The sequence below is a fragment of the Periophthalmus magnuspinnatus genome, chromosome 7, assembly GCF_009829125.3.
Source record: "Periophthalmus magnuspinnatus isolate fPerMag1 chromosome 7, fPerMag1.2.pri, whole genome shotgun sequence".
Taxonomy (NCBI): Eukaryota; Metazoa; Chordata; class Actinopteri; order Gobiiformes; family Gobiidae; genus Periophthalmus; species Periophthalmus magnuspinnatus.
The window spans coordinates 12,539,732-12,557,281 of NC_047132.1; the positions used below are offsets into that span (position 1 = coordinate 12,539,732).

The 17,550-nt window shown below is 40.4% G+C and overlaps 3 protein-coding genes across 3 annotated transcripts in view; 1 reads left to right on the plus strand and 2 right to left on the minus strand.

Moving 5' to 3' along the window:
- LOC117374110 (protein-L-isoaspartate O-methyltransferase domain-containing protein 2) overlaps window positions 1-17,550 on the plus strand; it is a 248,400-nt gene that overhangs the window by 7,569 nt on the left and 223,281 nt on the right. The window lies entirely within an intron of this gene.
- Window positions 1,349-12,173, minus strand: plpbp (pyridoxal phosphate binding protein). Its single transcript, XM_033969524.2, has 8 exons — window positions 12,052-12,173; window positions 10,308-10,415; window positions 10,037-10,072; window positions 9,888-9,963; window positions 8,504-8,644; window positions 7,750-7,892; window positions 7,345-7,443; window positions 1,349-5,130 (listed from the first exon to the last, which is right to left on the minus strand). Exons 1-8 carry the CDS (start codon window positions 12,139-12,141, stop codon window positions 4,960-4,962), a joined length of 864 nt encoding a protein of 287 aa, XP_033825415.1. The 5' UTR covers window positions 12,142-12,173; the 3' UTR covers window positions 1,349-4,959.
- Window positions 12,672-15,278, minus strand: snrpg (small nuclear ribonucleoprotein polypeptide G). The gene is made up of 4 exons (XM_033969587.2): window positions 15,183-15,278; window positions 14,992-15,014; window positions 13,511-13,635; window positions 12,672-12,808 (listed from the first exon to the last, which is right to left on the minus strand). Exons 1-4 carry the CDS (start codon window positions 15,212-15,214, stop codon window positions 12,758-12,760), a joined length of 231 nt encoding a protein of 76 aa, XP_033825478.1. The 5' UTR covers window positions 15,215-15,278; the 3' UTR covers window positions 12,672-12,757.

The following is a 17,550-nucleotide window of genomic DNA, read 5'->3' on the forward strand; positions in this document are numbered from 1 at the left end:
ACTGCTTTAAAACTTGTTGGCAGTTATTGCTAATGTGTGTCACCATGGTAACTGCTAAACATTCTGCCATAGACATACAATACAACCACTCACACAGTCCATTAGCATTGTCAGCAGTAGCTGTTTTTGTACACAGTGTTGTTAAAGACACAGTAGTAAATCTTCACACCAAACAGACTGTTATTTCATCCAGTTTCAAATGAACAGCGGAGTCTCGGCTCAGTCCATGAACCAGTGTTTGTGTTGTTTTGTTCACAGCTCATCTGAATCTCACACCAGGACATGACTAAATGCTACATGTTTAAAACGATTCAATTCACCGTTAAGTTGTCAAAATTAGATAAAATACTGGTCTAACATTACGCTAAAAATCAATTAAAAAGTAACTAGTAACTAGAGGACTGAGTAGCATTTTTCATTTGTACTTTTTACTTTACTTAAGTACAATTTTGGAAGTAGTACTTGTATACATTTTAACCATGTAACTGTACTTTCAGTCTTTCCACCACTGTTTTTACAACACAGTTCTGTGGATTACACCAATTTTTGTCAGAAAAAAATATCTAAATGTTACTGAGGCAAGTAACTGTAACTGTACAAATTGTAACTAGTTACATTACTGTGTTACTAAAAATGTAATCTGATTACAGTAATCCTTTTCTTCACTAGTTACTGCTCATTCTTTAAATTATTTTACCTGTTATCCTTTACCTTATTTATAAAGTTATCAAGCATGAGGTGTTATGGCCCTAGGCCTTAAGTTCTTTTCTTTCGTTAGTATTGGCCTGTTATGTTGAGGATGTGACTGAATCTGTCCCGTTACCCCATGAAATCCTGGCAGCATGAGCCCTCGCTGGTGAATGGAGGACTGTTTCTCTGCCTGGCTAATCCTGTGGCTCACCTGCAGCTGTGTTCCATACTTAAGGAGATTCAGCACACCTGTTTGGGGCTGCTGGCCTTTGTGGCCATTATGCCATTTTGTATGTCTCTTGTCCATTGTGTCGCTAATGTGGAAGTGACTCTGTGTTTTGAGACGCTTGTAGTTAGTTTATGTAAAACATGTCTCTTGTTTTCTGTCACTATTGTTTCCAAGACACTCGACTGTCAGTACTGGCTGTGATTGTCAAGATTTTGTCATGTGTTTGTCATTTGTAAAATAATTTCATAGTTAAACTTTACCTTTGTTAGTGTTCTTGAAAATGTGCATCTGACCAGGACCAAAGCTGGGGTAAAGCTAAATTATGAACAGAAATTGTCCCTCGTTATCCTATACATCATTTACAAAACAATTAAACATGACTTACCAACACTATGGCCACCAAAAAATCTTAAAAATGAAGCAGAGCTTCAAACCTTAAAATCTTTTATTTGAACCATTTTGGACTGTCTCCTCATGACAAAAGTCTGTGTACATCTTTGCATAGCTTCACAGCGCACACACAACCACTTTAACGAGACTTGAACATTTTAACAGAGCACGGTTTTCTTTTTAATATCAAGAATAAAGATTTGACCAACCACAATCACCTTACAAAACAAAGACTACACCGCTGTATAAAGGGCCTGTGACACAGAGACGAGCCATATGACCAAGACTTACCACACTTAAGGTCACAGTAGGTTTCTACAAATGAACCTGTGTCCAGAGCCATAAAGGGCCCATTTTATACTATGTTCTGATCTCTGTTCTAATGTTTCCTCATCACAAACAGACATGGAGTTGTGTTTTGTTTCATTCTCACATGTTAAACACACAAACCCTGCATGTGAGGCTCTTTCTGCTTTCTGATTGGATAATCGTCTTGAACCCAAACACCAAATTATAACAAACAATTTGACCAAAATGTGTAATGTTTTTTTTAATACAAAATAGCATTAGAATCAGTAAAATCTGTCATATCGCCCATCTCTGGGTTTTAAGCTCCCATATTATGCTAAATCAAACATTTCAGAGAGAATTCATCATGTGTCAGGTGCCCTTCCGTCCTCTAAAAGCCTGACAGAACATAATATGAGAGCATTTTAAGCCTTTTTTGCTCCTGTACAACAAAAGCAGAGAGCTGGTTCAAATCCAGTGACCTCTGGGACATTTGACATTGATGAGTTTAATATGTACAAAATGTAATATCCACACTGCAAAAATCTAGATCTACACAGTTAAATTGACTTAAAGATTCATTACGTAACTTTTCTGATGGAGCGTCTGCCACCTGCTCATCTCCATGGAGATATCATTTGTCTGGGATGTACCACAATAAAGCATTAAACACATCCATCATACATTTACTCATTTACAGATGTTTATTCCTAAAAAAAATACATAGAAAAGTATGAAATCTTTCTGAGAGCTACGTCACCTCTCTGCAGATCTGACCTGTAATTTGGCCCGGTAGTGCCACTTGCTTGTGTCCATGGAGTTTAACGTCATACTGTGGAACATTTCTAAGCAAAGCAAAAATGTGTCGAATAAGCCGAGCCATCAGAAAAGTTAAATAGTGAGAGTTTAAATCTATTTATCTATCTATCTATTTAATTACTTAAATCAAGATTAATATTTTGAATTTTAACTTGTGCAGAAATTTATTTTTTGCAGTGTGATTTGTTTTCTTAAAAATATGATTATTTTCAGACTGTAGCTACACAGTCTGAGTTATGTCTACTCGAGTATTAAAGGGCCCATGTTACACTAGTCTCTGATTTCTGTTCTAATGTTGTTTCCTCATCACAAACAGACCTGGAGTTGTGTTTTGTTTCATTCACATGTTTAACACTCAAACTCTGTATATTTAGGCCGAGTTTTCTCAAAAATAAAAACTCTACTCCACCTGGTGATGTCATGTGGTAATACGGGAAGTGCTCCACTGCAGTTTGAAACTCCATGCATTAGAATCATTTTAATGATTTCAGCCCTGGAATTACCCATCTCTACTGAACTAAAGGTAAAAGGAGCTGTTCACTTGAAAACTACCACCTCATGACATCACAAGATGGAACAGAGGATTTTGAGCTTTGGAGATGTAGACAGACTAATAATAAAGTGTTACTCAAACATGTGTGAATGAAACAAAACACAACTCCAGGTCTGTTTATGAGGAGGTAACAACATTATGACTCAATTTTTGCGTAATATAGGACCTTTAAGGTTAAGTCACTCATTGGCCTTAGATAAGCTAGACAAATGTAAGATGGAAGATTTCACCCTAAAGTAAATTATTATTATAAAGTGAATTCTAGATCTGTACAAGGGGTTAAAAGAGCACAACTTCTTGGGCTAAGGCTTAAGCTGTACAAGTTTAAAGATGTCAAAGTTTCCATTAAAGTCTAGTTTAGTTTAGTCCCTAATCTGATCCAAAACACAAAGTGAGCAGTCTTGTCAGGCCAGGCTATAAAAACAATATAGAAATATAATAGTGTTTTTATTCTACAGATTTATACAGGACCTGGTAGGGATGATCTAGCTGTGAGGCACTCTGCCACAGTGCCTTTACTGTAAGACTGAAACTGATTTAAGAGTTTCATTAAAGAGGAGGTATTACACAGAACACATGCAGATCACCCTGTTTCCTTATGTTGTTTTGAAAATGCTATATTTGAAAACAGCGCATTAAAATGTAACCTGGACCAATCACAGAGCAGCACAGAGGTTTGGTTGGAGCCAAAGGTGAAGTGCCCAAACAGACCTTAACAAACTTCAGCCAATTTGAGCAGAAATCCTGACTCTTTAGTTTGTGTTGAAGGGAAGAATGTTGACCTTTTGTGGAGGGAAAGAAGGCTGTGCTTTTCAAAGAGGGTTTGAATAAGGCCCAGGAGAGATCATTAGATTACTCAAACTTGCATGGATGACATCTAAAACATTTTCAGGCATATTTTTGATGAGGAAACAACGTTAAAACATGGGAAAAAGCTCCAAAAAGTCAATTTTGCATAATACCCCCTCTTTAAGTTGACACTATAGTAACATCCACCGCTCCATCACTTCATCAACACATTTCATATTTTAAAATATTTTTCCAATCACTTTTTGTTTTTTTATTGTAGCTTTTTGGAAAAAAAAAACTAAACTCTTCACCAATCATAAAAATTACTGCATCTACTCATGTAAATCTTAAAAAACAGTGATATCATTGGACCTCCTGTGTCAGCCTGATCTATACCAGTTCAAACATATGGTAAAGTATCGGTATCGTGAGCCGAGTAACACCCAAGTACTGCAGTCGACCCTCTCAGTACCACCAGATATAAACCAAGTCTGTAGTAGTATTATATCAGGAATAAACCAGGTATAAAAAAGGTCTAAAATGGGAATACAACATTGCTACTGTAATTCCCACCAAGAATTACCCAAGAGAGGACAAAAAAAGTAGAACAAACTGCCGCCGCGTTCCAAACAGGAAGTGAGCATGGGCGCTCTTCCTGCTACATCGACTCTGGCTCCAATTCACTTTCCATGTAAAAAGCAGGGCCTCTCTCTCTAACTGCTGATCCTTTCATTTTTATTTCACTATTGTGTCTGTAAATTAAGATATGAACATTAATAAATAATTAGGTGCCTTCTTTCCCACTAGTGTTAGCAAAACGTTTGATTGACAGTGTTGCTAAGCGCCCACGCCTCCGGTTTGGCAGGGGACAAGCGCTTAGCAAGGGGAACTACCTCATTCCTGATTGGCTATTTGGAAACCGAGGCCGTATTAGAACTATAGAGGATCTCACATAACCCCTCCAAGAGCTCACGTACCACAGTTTGAGAAACACTGAAAATATGGCATTGAAATATGAGGGACCCTGCCATTCCAGCTCCAACATTAAAAACAACTGCATCGTTTACCATCTTCGAATAATCAAAAAAACATAAAAAGTGACATCCCTAAAGCTCGCCAAACCCCGCCCCCTCAGTCGTTTCAGTAGTTTAGCTGGAATTAAGTTAATGTGGTAGCTTCAGTGTTAGTTCCTGTTGTAGTGTCAGTGATCGGACACAGTGAGGTGCTGTTGCATTTTCCGGGCCGCCTCCTCACAGACCATTTTGGAAGTTTTCTCAGGGCTGGGAGTCGGAGTGTTGGCCGCGCTGTTCGGATACTCTCTGTTCCCAAAGATGATGCTCCCGACTCGAACGTTTGTAGAGCCAACTTCAATCTGAGGGAAGAGAGGAAACGGTAAAAAGATCCCGAGCTGGAAGGAGATGGGAGGAGATGAGAGGCGACGGGAGTAGACTATAGGAGATGGGAGGAGACTACAGGAGATGGGAGGAGACTACAGGAGATGGGAGGAGACTACAGGAGACGGGAGGAGACTACAGGAGATGGGAGGAGATGAGAGGAGAAAAGAAGAGATGGAAGGAGACGGGATAAGATGGGAGGAGACTGGATGAGACGAGAGAAGATGGGAGGAGACTGGAAGAGACTGGAGGAGATGAGAGGAGACGGGAGGAGACGGGAGGGGACAGATGGAAGGAGACGGGAGGAGATGAGAGGCGACGGGAGTAGACTATAGGAGATGGGAGGAGACTACAGGAGACGGGAGGAGACTACAGGAGACGGGAGGAGACTACAGGAGATGGGAGGAGATGAGAGGAGAAAAGAAGAGATGGAAGGAGACGGGATAAGATGGGAGGAGACTGGATGAGACGAGAGAAGATGGGAGGAGACTGGAAGAGACTGGAGGAGATGAGGAGACGGGAGGAGACGGGAGGGGACAGATGGAAGGAGACGGGAGGAGATGAGAGGCGACGGGAGTAGACTATAGGAGATGGGAGGAGATGGGAGGAGACTACAGGAGACGGGAGGAGACTACAGGAGACGGGAGGAGACTACAGGAGATGGGAGGAGATGAGAGGAGAAAAGAAGAGATGGAAGGAGACGGGATAAGATGGGAGGAGACTGGATGAGACGAGAGAAGATGGGAGGAGACTGGAAGAGACTGGAGGAGATGAGAGGAGACGGGAGGAGACGGGAGGGGACAGATGGAAGGAGACAGGAGGGGATGGGAGGAGACAGGAGGGGACGGGAGGAGACAGGAGGGGACGGGAGGAGACGGGAGGAGACAGCAGGAGACGGTAGGGGACAGGAGGAGACAGAAGAAGATGGGAGGAGATGGGAGGACACAGGAGGGGACGGGAGGAGAAAGGGGGGTGACGAGAGGAGACAGGAGGAGACAGAAGAAGATGGGAGGAGACGGGAGGAGAGAGGAGATGAGAGGAGACGGGAGGAGACTGAAGGAGATGGGAGGAGAGATGAGAGGAGACGGGAGGAGACGGGAGGAGACAGAAGAAGATGGGAGGAGATGAGAGGAGACGGGGGGAGACGGAAGGAGACGGGAGGAGACAGGAGGAGACGAGAGGAGACGAGAGGAGACAGGAGGAGATAGGTGGAGACAGAAGAAGATGGGAGGAGACGGGAGGAGACGAGAGGAGTACTTTTACAGGAGGAGTACTTTTAGCAGTACTTTTTGTAAGTTTTTGTAACTTTCAATGTATTATTTCTACTTTACTTCACAAACTGTCACTTGGCTGGTATAAAATTATGCCCACCCTTCAGCGTCTCTGGGTTAAACCTGCATTTGACCCATCCCTCCAACTCCTATAATTTATTTTGTTTCGATATTTTGATACAAAGATGGGCATCGTGAAACTTTGCTCTATAGTTATAATCTCTGACACTTGTGGATCATTTTGTCATAATTTGAACATTTTAAATCACTTAATAAAAGAAACGACTCCGCTGACTTCCACGTTAGAAAACTGCGGTGTCCAATGGGAGCTGACATCGCCGTAAACGTCATCACGACAAAGCGTCACATGCTGTCAGCGCCCCCTATGGATAGCTGCACATCACACTAGCGAGCAGCCCATGTGAACATGAAATTCTAAAACGTTTTGTTATTCTACATTCAGAACTATTTACACAGTCATATCATCTCTTTTAGCACCAGGACACATCACTTATCAAGGTACGAGTATCTGGATATGTGTTGTATCGTGAGGTACACAGCCCTAATGGCTCATCACCTGCATGAGTCCATGGAAAAAGTTAAAACCATACTTCGGAACATTCTCCATGGAGACAGATAAGCTTTAAGTCACACTGTTGAATACTACAGCTCACAGGAACAACATTTGTTTGGTTTGTGGAGATGCACCTATTTGATTCATTTTTGTTTGCAATAAACACAACCAAAATGAAAAAAGTCTATTTTTTGGCTAAAAGGTTACACAGTGTGGCTTTGAAATGCTTGTCTCTTGAGGTGTTTCCATTTAATTTTATACATAAATATTTGTATAATTTCCATGGTCTAACACAAATACACAATCTCATGATGTGTGATATTTACATAGGCGTGTTTCATACTCACAGCATGTTCAAAGTCTGTGGACATCCCCATACTGAGCTCCACCTCCTCCACAGGCAACTTCAGGCTCTCACACACCTCCTGCCTCCGACTGATCAGCATCTGCAGCCACAAACAATCAGATGCCCTCCCATAGCTCTACATCCCTCTGTCAGATGCCCTCCCATACTCCTTTTGTATCCATGCGTGTCAGATGCCCTCCCGTCCTCCTCCTGTGTCCCTGTGACGCCTTTACATTTAAGATCATATGAATGTTGCAATTTTTCAACTCTGGCTTCGCCGCTCAAATGGAAACGTAGGACTAGCCTCGATGCACATCCTCCATAGACTTTGCTCGTAAACCTGACGCTGCGGTCTGAACGCAGCATCACACGACTCAACAAACCTAAAAAATCAAATCAGTCTCACCTGGAAGTCTGGGTTGGGTCCGAGGGTGAGGTCGTAGCCATAGCGACCGATGGTCATGAGTCCAGTGAAGTGAAGAGCGCTGCAGCGAGAGACGATGTGTTTGACTGTGGACACTGTGTCCTCTGGGGGGAGCCCATGTTTACCTGAGGAACGACAAGAAGAAGAACAGGGGATGGTTAAGGTACACCTCCCTAGGGAAATGTGTCCTCTGCATTTGACCCATCCTTCAGCAGCTCTGGGTTAAACCTGTTTTTGACCCATCCTTTAGCTCAGGGGTGTCTAAACTAAGGCCCAGGGGCCAAATGCGGCCCTCACACCAGTTTTTATTGGTCCTCAAGCCTCCTGCTGAACCGACCCAATTGATCATAAGCAGTACTTTCAACAGCAAATCAAACTATTTCTACCACTATAATCTCAAACATCACATTGCAGTGTGATACAGACCTAAAATGAATGTGTTTCAAGCCTTATTAATACACAGCGGCTCTCTCAAAGCTGTTTTTAAAGTACCGCACTGCACTGCACTGATCGCTGGTCTGTGGCCCTGCGCTTCGAATATATTTTGAGATGTGGTCCTCGATAAAAAAGTTTGGGCACCTCTGCTGTAGCGTCTCTGGGTTAAACCCTAACCATGTTTTCTTATAAATCAATGTTCACGTTTCAGAGCTTGATGTCAGTCGGGGGGCAGGGGCTGTTATAGCTATATGAGAGATTTGAACCCCGCCCCCTGTGATGTAACTCTCTGTGCTCTCACTCTGTTCTCCACTGGTGTTGACTTGAACCATGATTTGGAGCTTTTGGGGGCTGCCTCCTCGGATCCTCTCCCAAGAACTGTTCACTCTGTCAGCCAACTTCACCGAGTCCACCGTCTCCACCAGGAACAGGTTTGGAACTCCTGAAAACACACAGAGAATTGTACATGAATAAAAGAGAAAAGAATCCAGCAATTCTGACAAGAATGGATACACAACGGGATGCTTTCATGTTCTAGTATTTGATGATGTCATAATTACAGATGGGGGTGGGGTTTATATAAGTATGGGAGATGCACTGTTTTTGTGAAATTATGTTAGTCCAACTTATATATACGTTTTTGACAATAATCAAATCATATTTTTGTTAAGCATCAGAAATGTGCTAAAACGTGCCTGTAAATGGGCTGTAAAATAAACCACTAAAGTGTAGAAATATGACTTTATACCCTCGTTTGACAGATTACACTAGACATTTCAGTCTCTTTTTGAGCTCATTTTTAAGGGTTTTAATTATAGACTACATTACACTTCTAATTTTGTATCACTCAACATCAATTGCAAGATTATATATGTTTTCAAGAGGAAAGAGAGGAGAGGAGAGAGAGAGAGGAGAGGGAAAGAGGAAAGAGAGGAGTGAGAGGGGAGAGAAAGGAAAGAGGAGTGAGAGGGGAGAGAGAAGAAAGAGAGGAGAGGGAGAGAGGATTAGGAGCGAGTGAGAGGGAGAGAGAAAAGAGGAGACAGAGAGAGGGAGGAGAGGAGAGAGAGGAAAGATAGAGGGAGAGAGGAAAGAGGAGAGGGAGAGAGAGAGGGGAAAGAGAGGATAGTGAGAGAGGAAAAAGAGAAGACAGAGGAAAGATAGGAGAGGGAGAGAGGAAAGAGGAGGGGAGAGAGAAAAGAGGAGAGGGGGTAGAGAGAAAGAGAGGAGAGAAAGAGAGAGGAAATAAGAAAGCGAGGAGAGAGCACAAGGGGTGAAGAAAGAGAGAGAGGAAAGAGCAGATATATTAGCTGATAGCCTTGTTAGGAAATAGTCTCTAGAAGTTTCTGTTTTGTTTATCAATTGATTTAATTATATTTTGCTTCTTTTTGAGTTGACCATTTAATATTATAATTTTGCATATCTTCGAAAAAATATTTCTACATGACATATTACCCATCACTGAATGTGCCTCTACTTTAACCTGAGCTGGAGGTCTCTGTGATTTCTGGGCCTATCCACATCAAACAGAAACTGGCATAAAGTTCAGCATCTTCTCAATTTAAATAAACAAAAAATAAATGATTTTTACAACTTCAGATATTTGATATACTGAGTTTGTAGAAGCCACTGACAAAACTATGACCAGATTCAACATTTGTGGATTTATAATTCAAATTTTCACTCACCTAAAAGTTTGTTGACGTTGTTTTTCTGAAGATGTCCAATGAAATGCCATTTGATGTCGGGACAGGATTCTAAAATCTAAAATGAAAACAAGCTCTGAATCAGTCAAAGTACAACCAAATAAAAGTAATTATAAAAAATATAAACTTACAAGGGGATCTGAGGCTTTGTCAATGAGTTCGTTTACCTGAAAAATACATGAAAAAAAACAAATAGATTTTTTTAAAATTAGAGTAGAGTTTATTAGTGTCTGTTGTGTTTCCTTAGTTTTTTTGGGCAGTTTTCAAAGCAAGTAATACATTTTTTTACTCTTACTATTTCAATATTTTTTTTGTTTTGCTTTTGTATTTTCAATGTATTGTACTTTTGTCTGTCTTAGGTTCTATCGCTCATTTGGTTCCGTCTTAAGTTCTGTCACTTACGTAGTTTTCTCCGAAGTTGCGCTGTCCGTGTCTGTAGGCCTCCACCACCATTATAGGAGGTTTGGTTTTACTGACGGCAACGAGACGTGGAGACACAGAGGGAAGAGTCTGAGGGAGGAGATGTGTTGTGTTCTTATTTATTCAAAAAAACTTAAATAACTAAAAAGCAGAATAGTTAGGTTGCGTCTTTACTGAGTCATACAGCTTATGTATTCTATTCCTCTTCAGCTCAGATCTAATCACTGCAGAAAAACACCAAAAGGTTCCTCACTGGTCCAAAGAGAAAGTCCCCAGGATAAACACTGATGGGCTCGACACACGGGGAGCGACGTCGCTCGCTCTCCATTTATTTTCAATGGTCTCTGTGTGACACTGTGAAAATCGCTCGTCTCTCTCTCCTCCGCGACAAGCGAAAGTCGTGCACGTGAAAACCTCGCGCTCGTGCATGTCGACATGCACACGCGGGCCTGCGACGCGACTAATGAAAGTTGAAAAATGTTCTACTTTTATCGCTGTCGCCTGCACAACAGCCAATCAGCGAGAGTTTGATTGACGAGCCAATGCACTGTCCACTTCAGAAACATCATGGAGGAGAAAATGAGACTCACGGTGTCGGATTTCCCAATTCTTTTTGACATATCTCAAAGAGACTACCGAGATATATCAAAAAAGCAGCTGCCTGGGAACACGTTGGTGCCAGGGTGAATATGAGTGGTAAGTTAACATGCGCAAATTTGTTAATTCAGATAAATTTATGGAGGCTAATAACCAAATGTATTAACATTAAAAAATATATTTATTTAAGGTTTTTACATTAAACAGAATTAGCTGCAGAATAGGGTGGACCCAGTATCGCTTTTTTTAGTTTTGTAGAGTGCAACCAATTGTAATATTTTAGTCAAATGAAGCAAAACTTTATGAGATTTCATTTTAGCGTCTTTTTTCCCATCTACCGCTATTAACCTCAAAATTCCCTCCAAATAAACAGCCAATCAGACGTGTAGGAGGCTCGATCTGCTGTGGAACAGAGCGCGACGTGACAAGCTGCCGCTAGTCGCTGCAGTTTGTCGCTCCCCTTGTGTCGAGCCCGTGACCCTTAACATTAGGCTCTGATTGTGTTTTGCTTCTTCTGAAACACTTTGGTGCAACTTTTTACAGCTGATTTAAACGTGCTGCAAATAAAATGATTTCACTTAGTCCACAATGATAAATGTGATCCTTGAACGCACCAGGAGCGACAGAAACGTGACCGGAGCTTTTCAAGGTAAAAACGTCCCTGAACGCCTCACTACAGAGCTTTTTATAGACCCACTTTAATATTATACTAACAATCTTTATATGTGATTACATAAGTATAAGTTAGAGTGAATATATCTTAAATTCAACACTGGTCTAAACGTATAAAGCACATTATGTCCTGATGGTGGAATATTTCACACGAGTCTTCCTTCTGTGTTTGTTGTTGTGGGAAAATTTAAGGCAGTTCTTCAACATATCTCACATCTACTCATCTTAGCTTATGGACAATTGTGTATAAATGCATTTAAGCCTGGAATCCTTTGATTATTCACGTGATTATTACAAATAAAACGAGTAATTGAACCTCCGCGTGATGAGAGTCATGCCCGGGAGCCACGCAGCGCCTTCCCCGGGCAAAGGTTCAAGTGTCTGGGGCTTATGTAACGGTCGTGCCGCAGGTGGAGGTTCAGCGGGGCGCGGAGCAGTGTGCCCGGACTGCACTCACCTTCTGCCGGCGTGCGGCAGCCAGCTTCACCCGCTCGGCCACGGACTGGAGCGCCTTTCCCACCTCCTCCGACATTGCCACTTTCCACATACCGTGAGACGTTAGCGATCACGACACACGGCGTAAAAACGACGTAAAGGAAAAGTGCTTCGTGACGATAATACGCCTTCAAAATAAAATATTATCTACGGTTTAAATGATTTTCAAAATAAGACCACACACGATAGAATGCTCAGATGCGAAAGTTTTAATTGATTATTCTATTCATCATCATCATTTAAAGATGAATTATGTAACTTTCTCCATGGATATGTTATTGTTTTGAATTTTCCACAGTATAGCTTTACACTTCTCACTTGCATTTTCTTAATTACAGCTGTTATTGCTCAGAAATACCTTAAAGTATTACACTGTTTTCTGATCTGTGCTTTACTTAAGTAGAGTACTTTATTACTTTTACTTCATTACCTTCCACCACTAGTACAGCATCATTGCCTGTGTCTTAAACTGAGGGAGAACTAAACCTTGAATAAACATATTTCAAACAAGTTAATATGAAATAAATGACATGTTTACAAAGAAAGATTTATTCCAGAAAAACACAATTCAAATGTACAAACAGAGGCCTCAGATGACATCAGAGACATGAACAGATCTTTGACAAACTAAAAAACAAAAACAAAAAAAGCATTGCAGTCTTTTTGTCTCATACTCGCTCCAGAGCCTCTACCATGATGATGCTGTTTCCTCTGATCACCTGAGAGAGAAGAGGGGAGATTTTAGTTTTAAAAAGTGAGAAAAGGCTCTACCCAACAACATCTCGTGTCACTTCATCACAGGCAACTTGAGCGCTGGTTTATTTTTACAGCAGAAGCAGAGATTTGAAACGCTCACAGCAATAGTCTAGTAATAGACTAAAGATGGAAATTAGCTATGAGCTACAATCTGGTACAAACATATCTGCCACTGTGCTTAATGTAATTTCCTAATAGACCAATAAATTAAATGAATGACTCTGCAACTTTAGATCTGTTTATTTAGTGCACAAAAGCCGCTAAATGAGCCAACTTAGTTACTGGTGCTAGAAAAAAAATGTAATCTTCCCCATCATTTATCCAGTTTGGTCACTTTATAGAGAAAAATGGATCATATAATACAAATCGAAGACTACAGGATAGTGGCAGATGACAAGAGTGAAATTACCCATTATTTTCCAGTGAAGTTTACCCCTTTGTAAAAAAAAAAGAAAGATGACTCAAATTGCTAAGTAGATCACCTGACCTAATTTTACTTCCTGGTTGGACATGGACAGCAAATATAGCATATTGTTACCTTGCAACCATACTGTAAACAAGAGTAAAAGCTAGGAGGGCATCTAACACATGAGGATATACAGCAGAAGGACGGGAGAACATGTGACACACAGGGATACAGGAGGATGGGAGGGCATCTGACTCACCACCATGCCGATGCTGTTCTGTTGTCCGCCGGGTCCCATCTCCACTGAGTCGTCCACCACCAGGTTCATGAAGGGGTCGAAGCCGCGGAGGATCCCTTGAACGTGTCGGCCCCCATTTAACTTCACTGAGACACAAAGACACAGGCTCCAGTCAGTGGGAGAGCATCATGGACATGAGGGAAAAATATGTATAAAAGCTCCAGCAGTGACGAGGATAGGCCTGACACAACCAGTAACTACATCGACTTCACGATCAATGCACATTTTGGGGAATATTTTCTTTGCAATAGTGGGGTGATTTTTTACCATTGTTTATGTCATATAGTTCAACTTGAGCTGTAGAGGGTTAAATAAGTGAGTTCTATGGCTTATTTCATTCTGGTATTCATGGCAGCTCAGGCCTTTTAATGATAAAGTTGATTTAAAACATGTTTTGTTATTATTTATCACAGTATTCCTCAGTAGAAGTGAATTGTGCTCCATTATCGGTCATTGTGATAGTGGGAAAAAATACGGAGAAGAAAAACTGCAGATGTGTTGACCTTTGACCTGGTTTATGGTTAATATCTGTAATTACTGGGCCTATGCAGATGAAACGAAAGCTGGCTCAAAATTCAACATCTTTGAGCCACTGTCAGTGTAACTTAACTTTGACGTATTTATTAACAGCAAAAACTAGTGGTATTATTTAACAGTGGTATACTTATGAAAGACCATTAAGTCACAAATTAAAGCCACAGTATGTCATATTTTAGCTAAAATAAATGTTTATTGCACTTAAAAAACTAAGCTAAAATTAAAAAGTTGCCTAGATTCTTACTTGTCACTTACATATGTTTTTATTTTAAGATTAATATTCTCATTTCAAGTGAATAAACATTTTTTTCCTCATCTAAAATCCAATTTTAATCTAGACTGAAATCAAGATGAATGCTGCTCATCTTAAAAGCTACAGTATGTAACTTTATAGCCAAAAATAGACTGAAATAAAAGTTTTGCTTCCTTACTGAGAGTGGGCTTGCATCTCCACAAACCTGACCTGCTACTTGTTTCCATGGAAATGTTGTTCCTTTGTCTATTCCATAGTATGGCATAACACCTCTCCAAGGAAAATGTTCCAAAGTGTGGTTCTAACTTTTTTTTTTTTTTTTTTTTCCATAGAATCATTCAGGGGCCACCTCCAGAAAGTTACTATAGCTTTAATACATTGAGATTTTGGAGCCAATCACAATAAAACAACCAGGTTTATCTGTGCTTGAAATGGGTACATTTTCCACATTTACAAAAAAACAAAACAAAAAAAACAAAGTGTATAAAATGGACAATGGTATTAAAATTATTCCAAAAATGCTCTTGTTACGAGGCATCAGTTCTTCATTTTTTATTTGTCAGGGACCATGTCCTAAATTCTTATCCTAAATACTATATAAATAAAACTCTCCAGTATAAAGCCATGTGCACGTTTAGTTTGCTGTACTTACACGAAAGCTTCTTGTCCATAAACCTGAAAAACAAAATACATTTTAGATTCAAAGGGAGTGAATGGCTGATGCTATGAGCTAATGCTACGCGCTAATGCTACCACCGGTTCATTTCTGCTCAAAAACTGAACCCTTCAGAAGTTTTACGCAGAGATATCAAACATTTAAACTCGTACAAACACAGCACTCACTTCTTGAGCTCGGGGGGATGCGCTTTGCTCATTTTGTCCTCGTTTAGACACTAGAGGCTATCCAAAAGCGAAATAAACGCGTCTGAAAAGCGTTACACAAATACGCGGAAGGAAAACGTGCTGCGGAGCCGGAAGTGACGAAGAGCGGGTCAAATGTGAGTATCGCCCCCTGTCTGTAGAGAGGGGCACATGGGATACTGATAAAAAACAAAACAAATGCAACTTGGGATGTTGTTTTATGGGAGAAATGAAAAACAAGACAATTTGCGACTATAATTAAATACATAATTATGCATCTTGTTATGGCTTTTTTTTTTTACCTTAAATTTTTACTTGTATTGTTATGGATCTCTTTGACCTAACCTTCATAATACCATCTGTTGTTATACATGGGTGTATCTCTTATTTGTGAGTCCAGCGGCCTCCAGCCACTTGGACTAAACGGGTACGATTGTTTTGATGATATAAATACACTGTCTGTATTTTCACTTGTTAGCTGAGGGCGAGACAACACTATCAGGGACAACAGCTCTTTGACATTTGTGCACAATTGATTCAATAAACCAGACTTTTTGATTCAAGACAACTCTGTTGATTTGATATTTTTAAGGTTTTTACTACTAGAAATTCCACAACAATCTCATAATCATCATCATTACAGGCCCGTAGAATGTTGTGGCGTCACGTCGACAAGTAGAAAAATTAGTTTGTGTGCCTTCAAATCAAGTCCTATTATATGACCTTATAGACAAAATAATTTCCAACACATTATGAGACCAGTTATGTACCATTAGTAATGAAAAATAAACAAAACCACAATCTTTGATCTTTTATTCTGTTACATCTATTTGAAAAAAACAACAAAAAAAACCAAAAAAAAAAAACCCAAAACAACTCTTCAGTTTGATTTAAAGTAGTTGACAGAAGCACTGCATCTTTAAAAACCGTCTGTGTTTGATTTAAAGTTGAGAGAGAGACAAAAATGAAAACATCAGTGTTCAGACAATGTTATGCAAAAACTATCAAAAAGAGCCTGTAAGTGTGTTAGTTTAAAGTTTCAAGTATCACAAGAAAATTATCACACTAAACTGCAGAAAAATCACTTTATACCAAAGACTGTATAAAGAAGTGGACAAAGTGAGTGTGGTGTCACCCATAGTGTTCGATGCAGTCAAATGAAGCTCATCAAGGCTAGCAATTATAGGGGTGAATTTGGAGCCAAAATCCACTTTTTCTGACCGTGAGTATCATAGCAACCAAAGAGCCAATCCGGAGCAAGGCTGTTGAAGATAACGCCCCTTCCCGCCGACCCTGCTGGTTTAGCAGGGAGTGGGTACTTAGCAACGTTGCAATAGTGGGAGCGACCTCAGGGAAAGAAGTCATCTGAGTTGTCTGTTATTAATGTTCAAATCTTGATTTACAGGCACAACATTGAAATAAAAAAAAACCAGGAGCTTCAGGATCTGGTTAATACAAACATTTTAAGATCAAAATGACAAGTCTGACAGCAACAGTTAGAGAGGGGCCACAGTTTTCCCATGCAAAGTGAATTGGAGCAAATCAATGGAGCCGGAAGCGTGCCCATGATCACTTCTTATTTAGTATGTGCCGGCTAGCGCGTTAGCTATGTCAATTTAAATATAGTCTATGCTTTATACCCTTGTTTGAAATGTGCCAGTTGGTTCAAAATTAATTCACAATTGGCTTTTTGCAGCCTTTTTAAACTGATCCCAAGCATTCAAACTGGGACTTTGAAAGTCACACTCTTGTTAAATCCAGAGAAATCCAGGTATCTTTCCCTCCACAAATGCACACAGCTCTTCTACCGTCTACAACATTCTCACAAACTGAACGTCTATTTCTGCTAAACCCTGAGGTTCATCTGTCAGCGTCGCCATGGTTATGTCTCAATTCGACAGTTTCACACTTCGTTGGGTGCATTTAAAGGGCTCTCAAGTAACTTCCAGTGCCACAAGGCCTGTCCCATTTCATGCACCCCATGAATATGGCCGACAAATGTGCCCTGCGTTTCCATGGAGATCAGCCATGAATGAAGCGTGCATCTGAGCACACCTCACACACTGCTATATCCCATTATGCACCAAGTATGACTTCTTCTATGGGAGAAACAAGGTATAGTTATGAAATACAAGCTACAATTGGGAAAAAAATACCCACTCAGAACATTATATATGCCTATTGATACTCAAAGGGAAAGATTAATTCCTCACTTCATTCAATCTAAACAGAAATAAACGCCTGCAACGATGATACCTTGACTCTTCAATGAAATAAAGAATTAAAAATAGAACTGCAATTATTTCAGTGTCCATTTTACACATTTAGGTCATGAGTCAGCAGCCGTTTA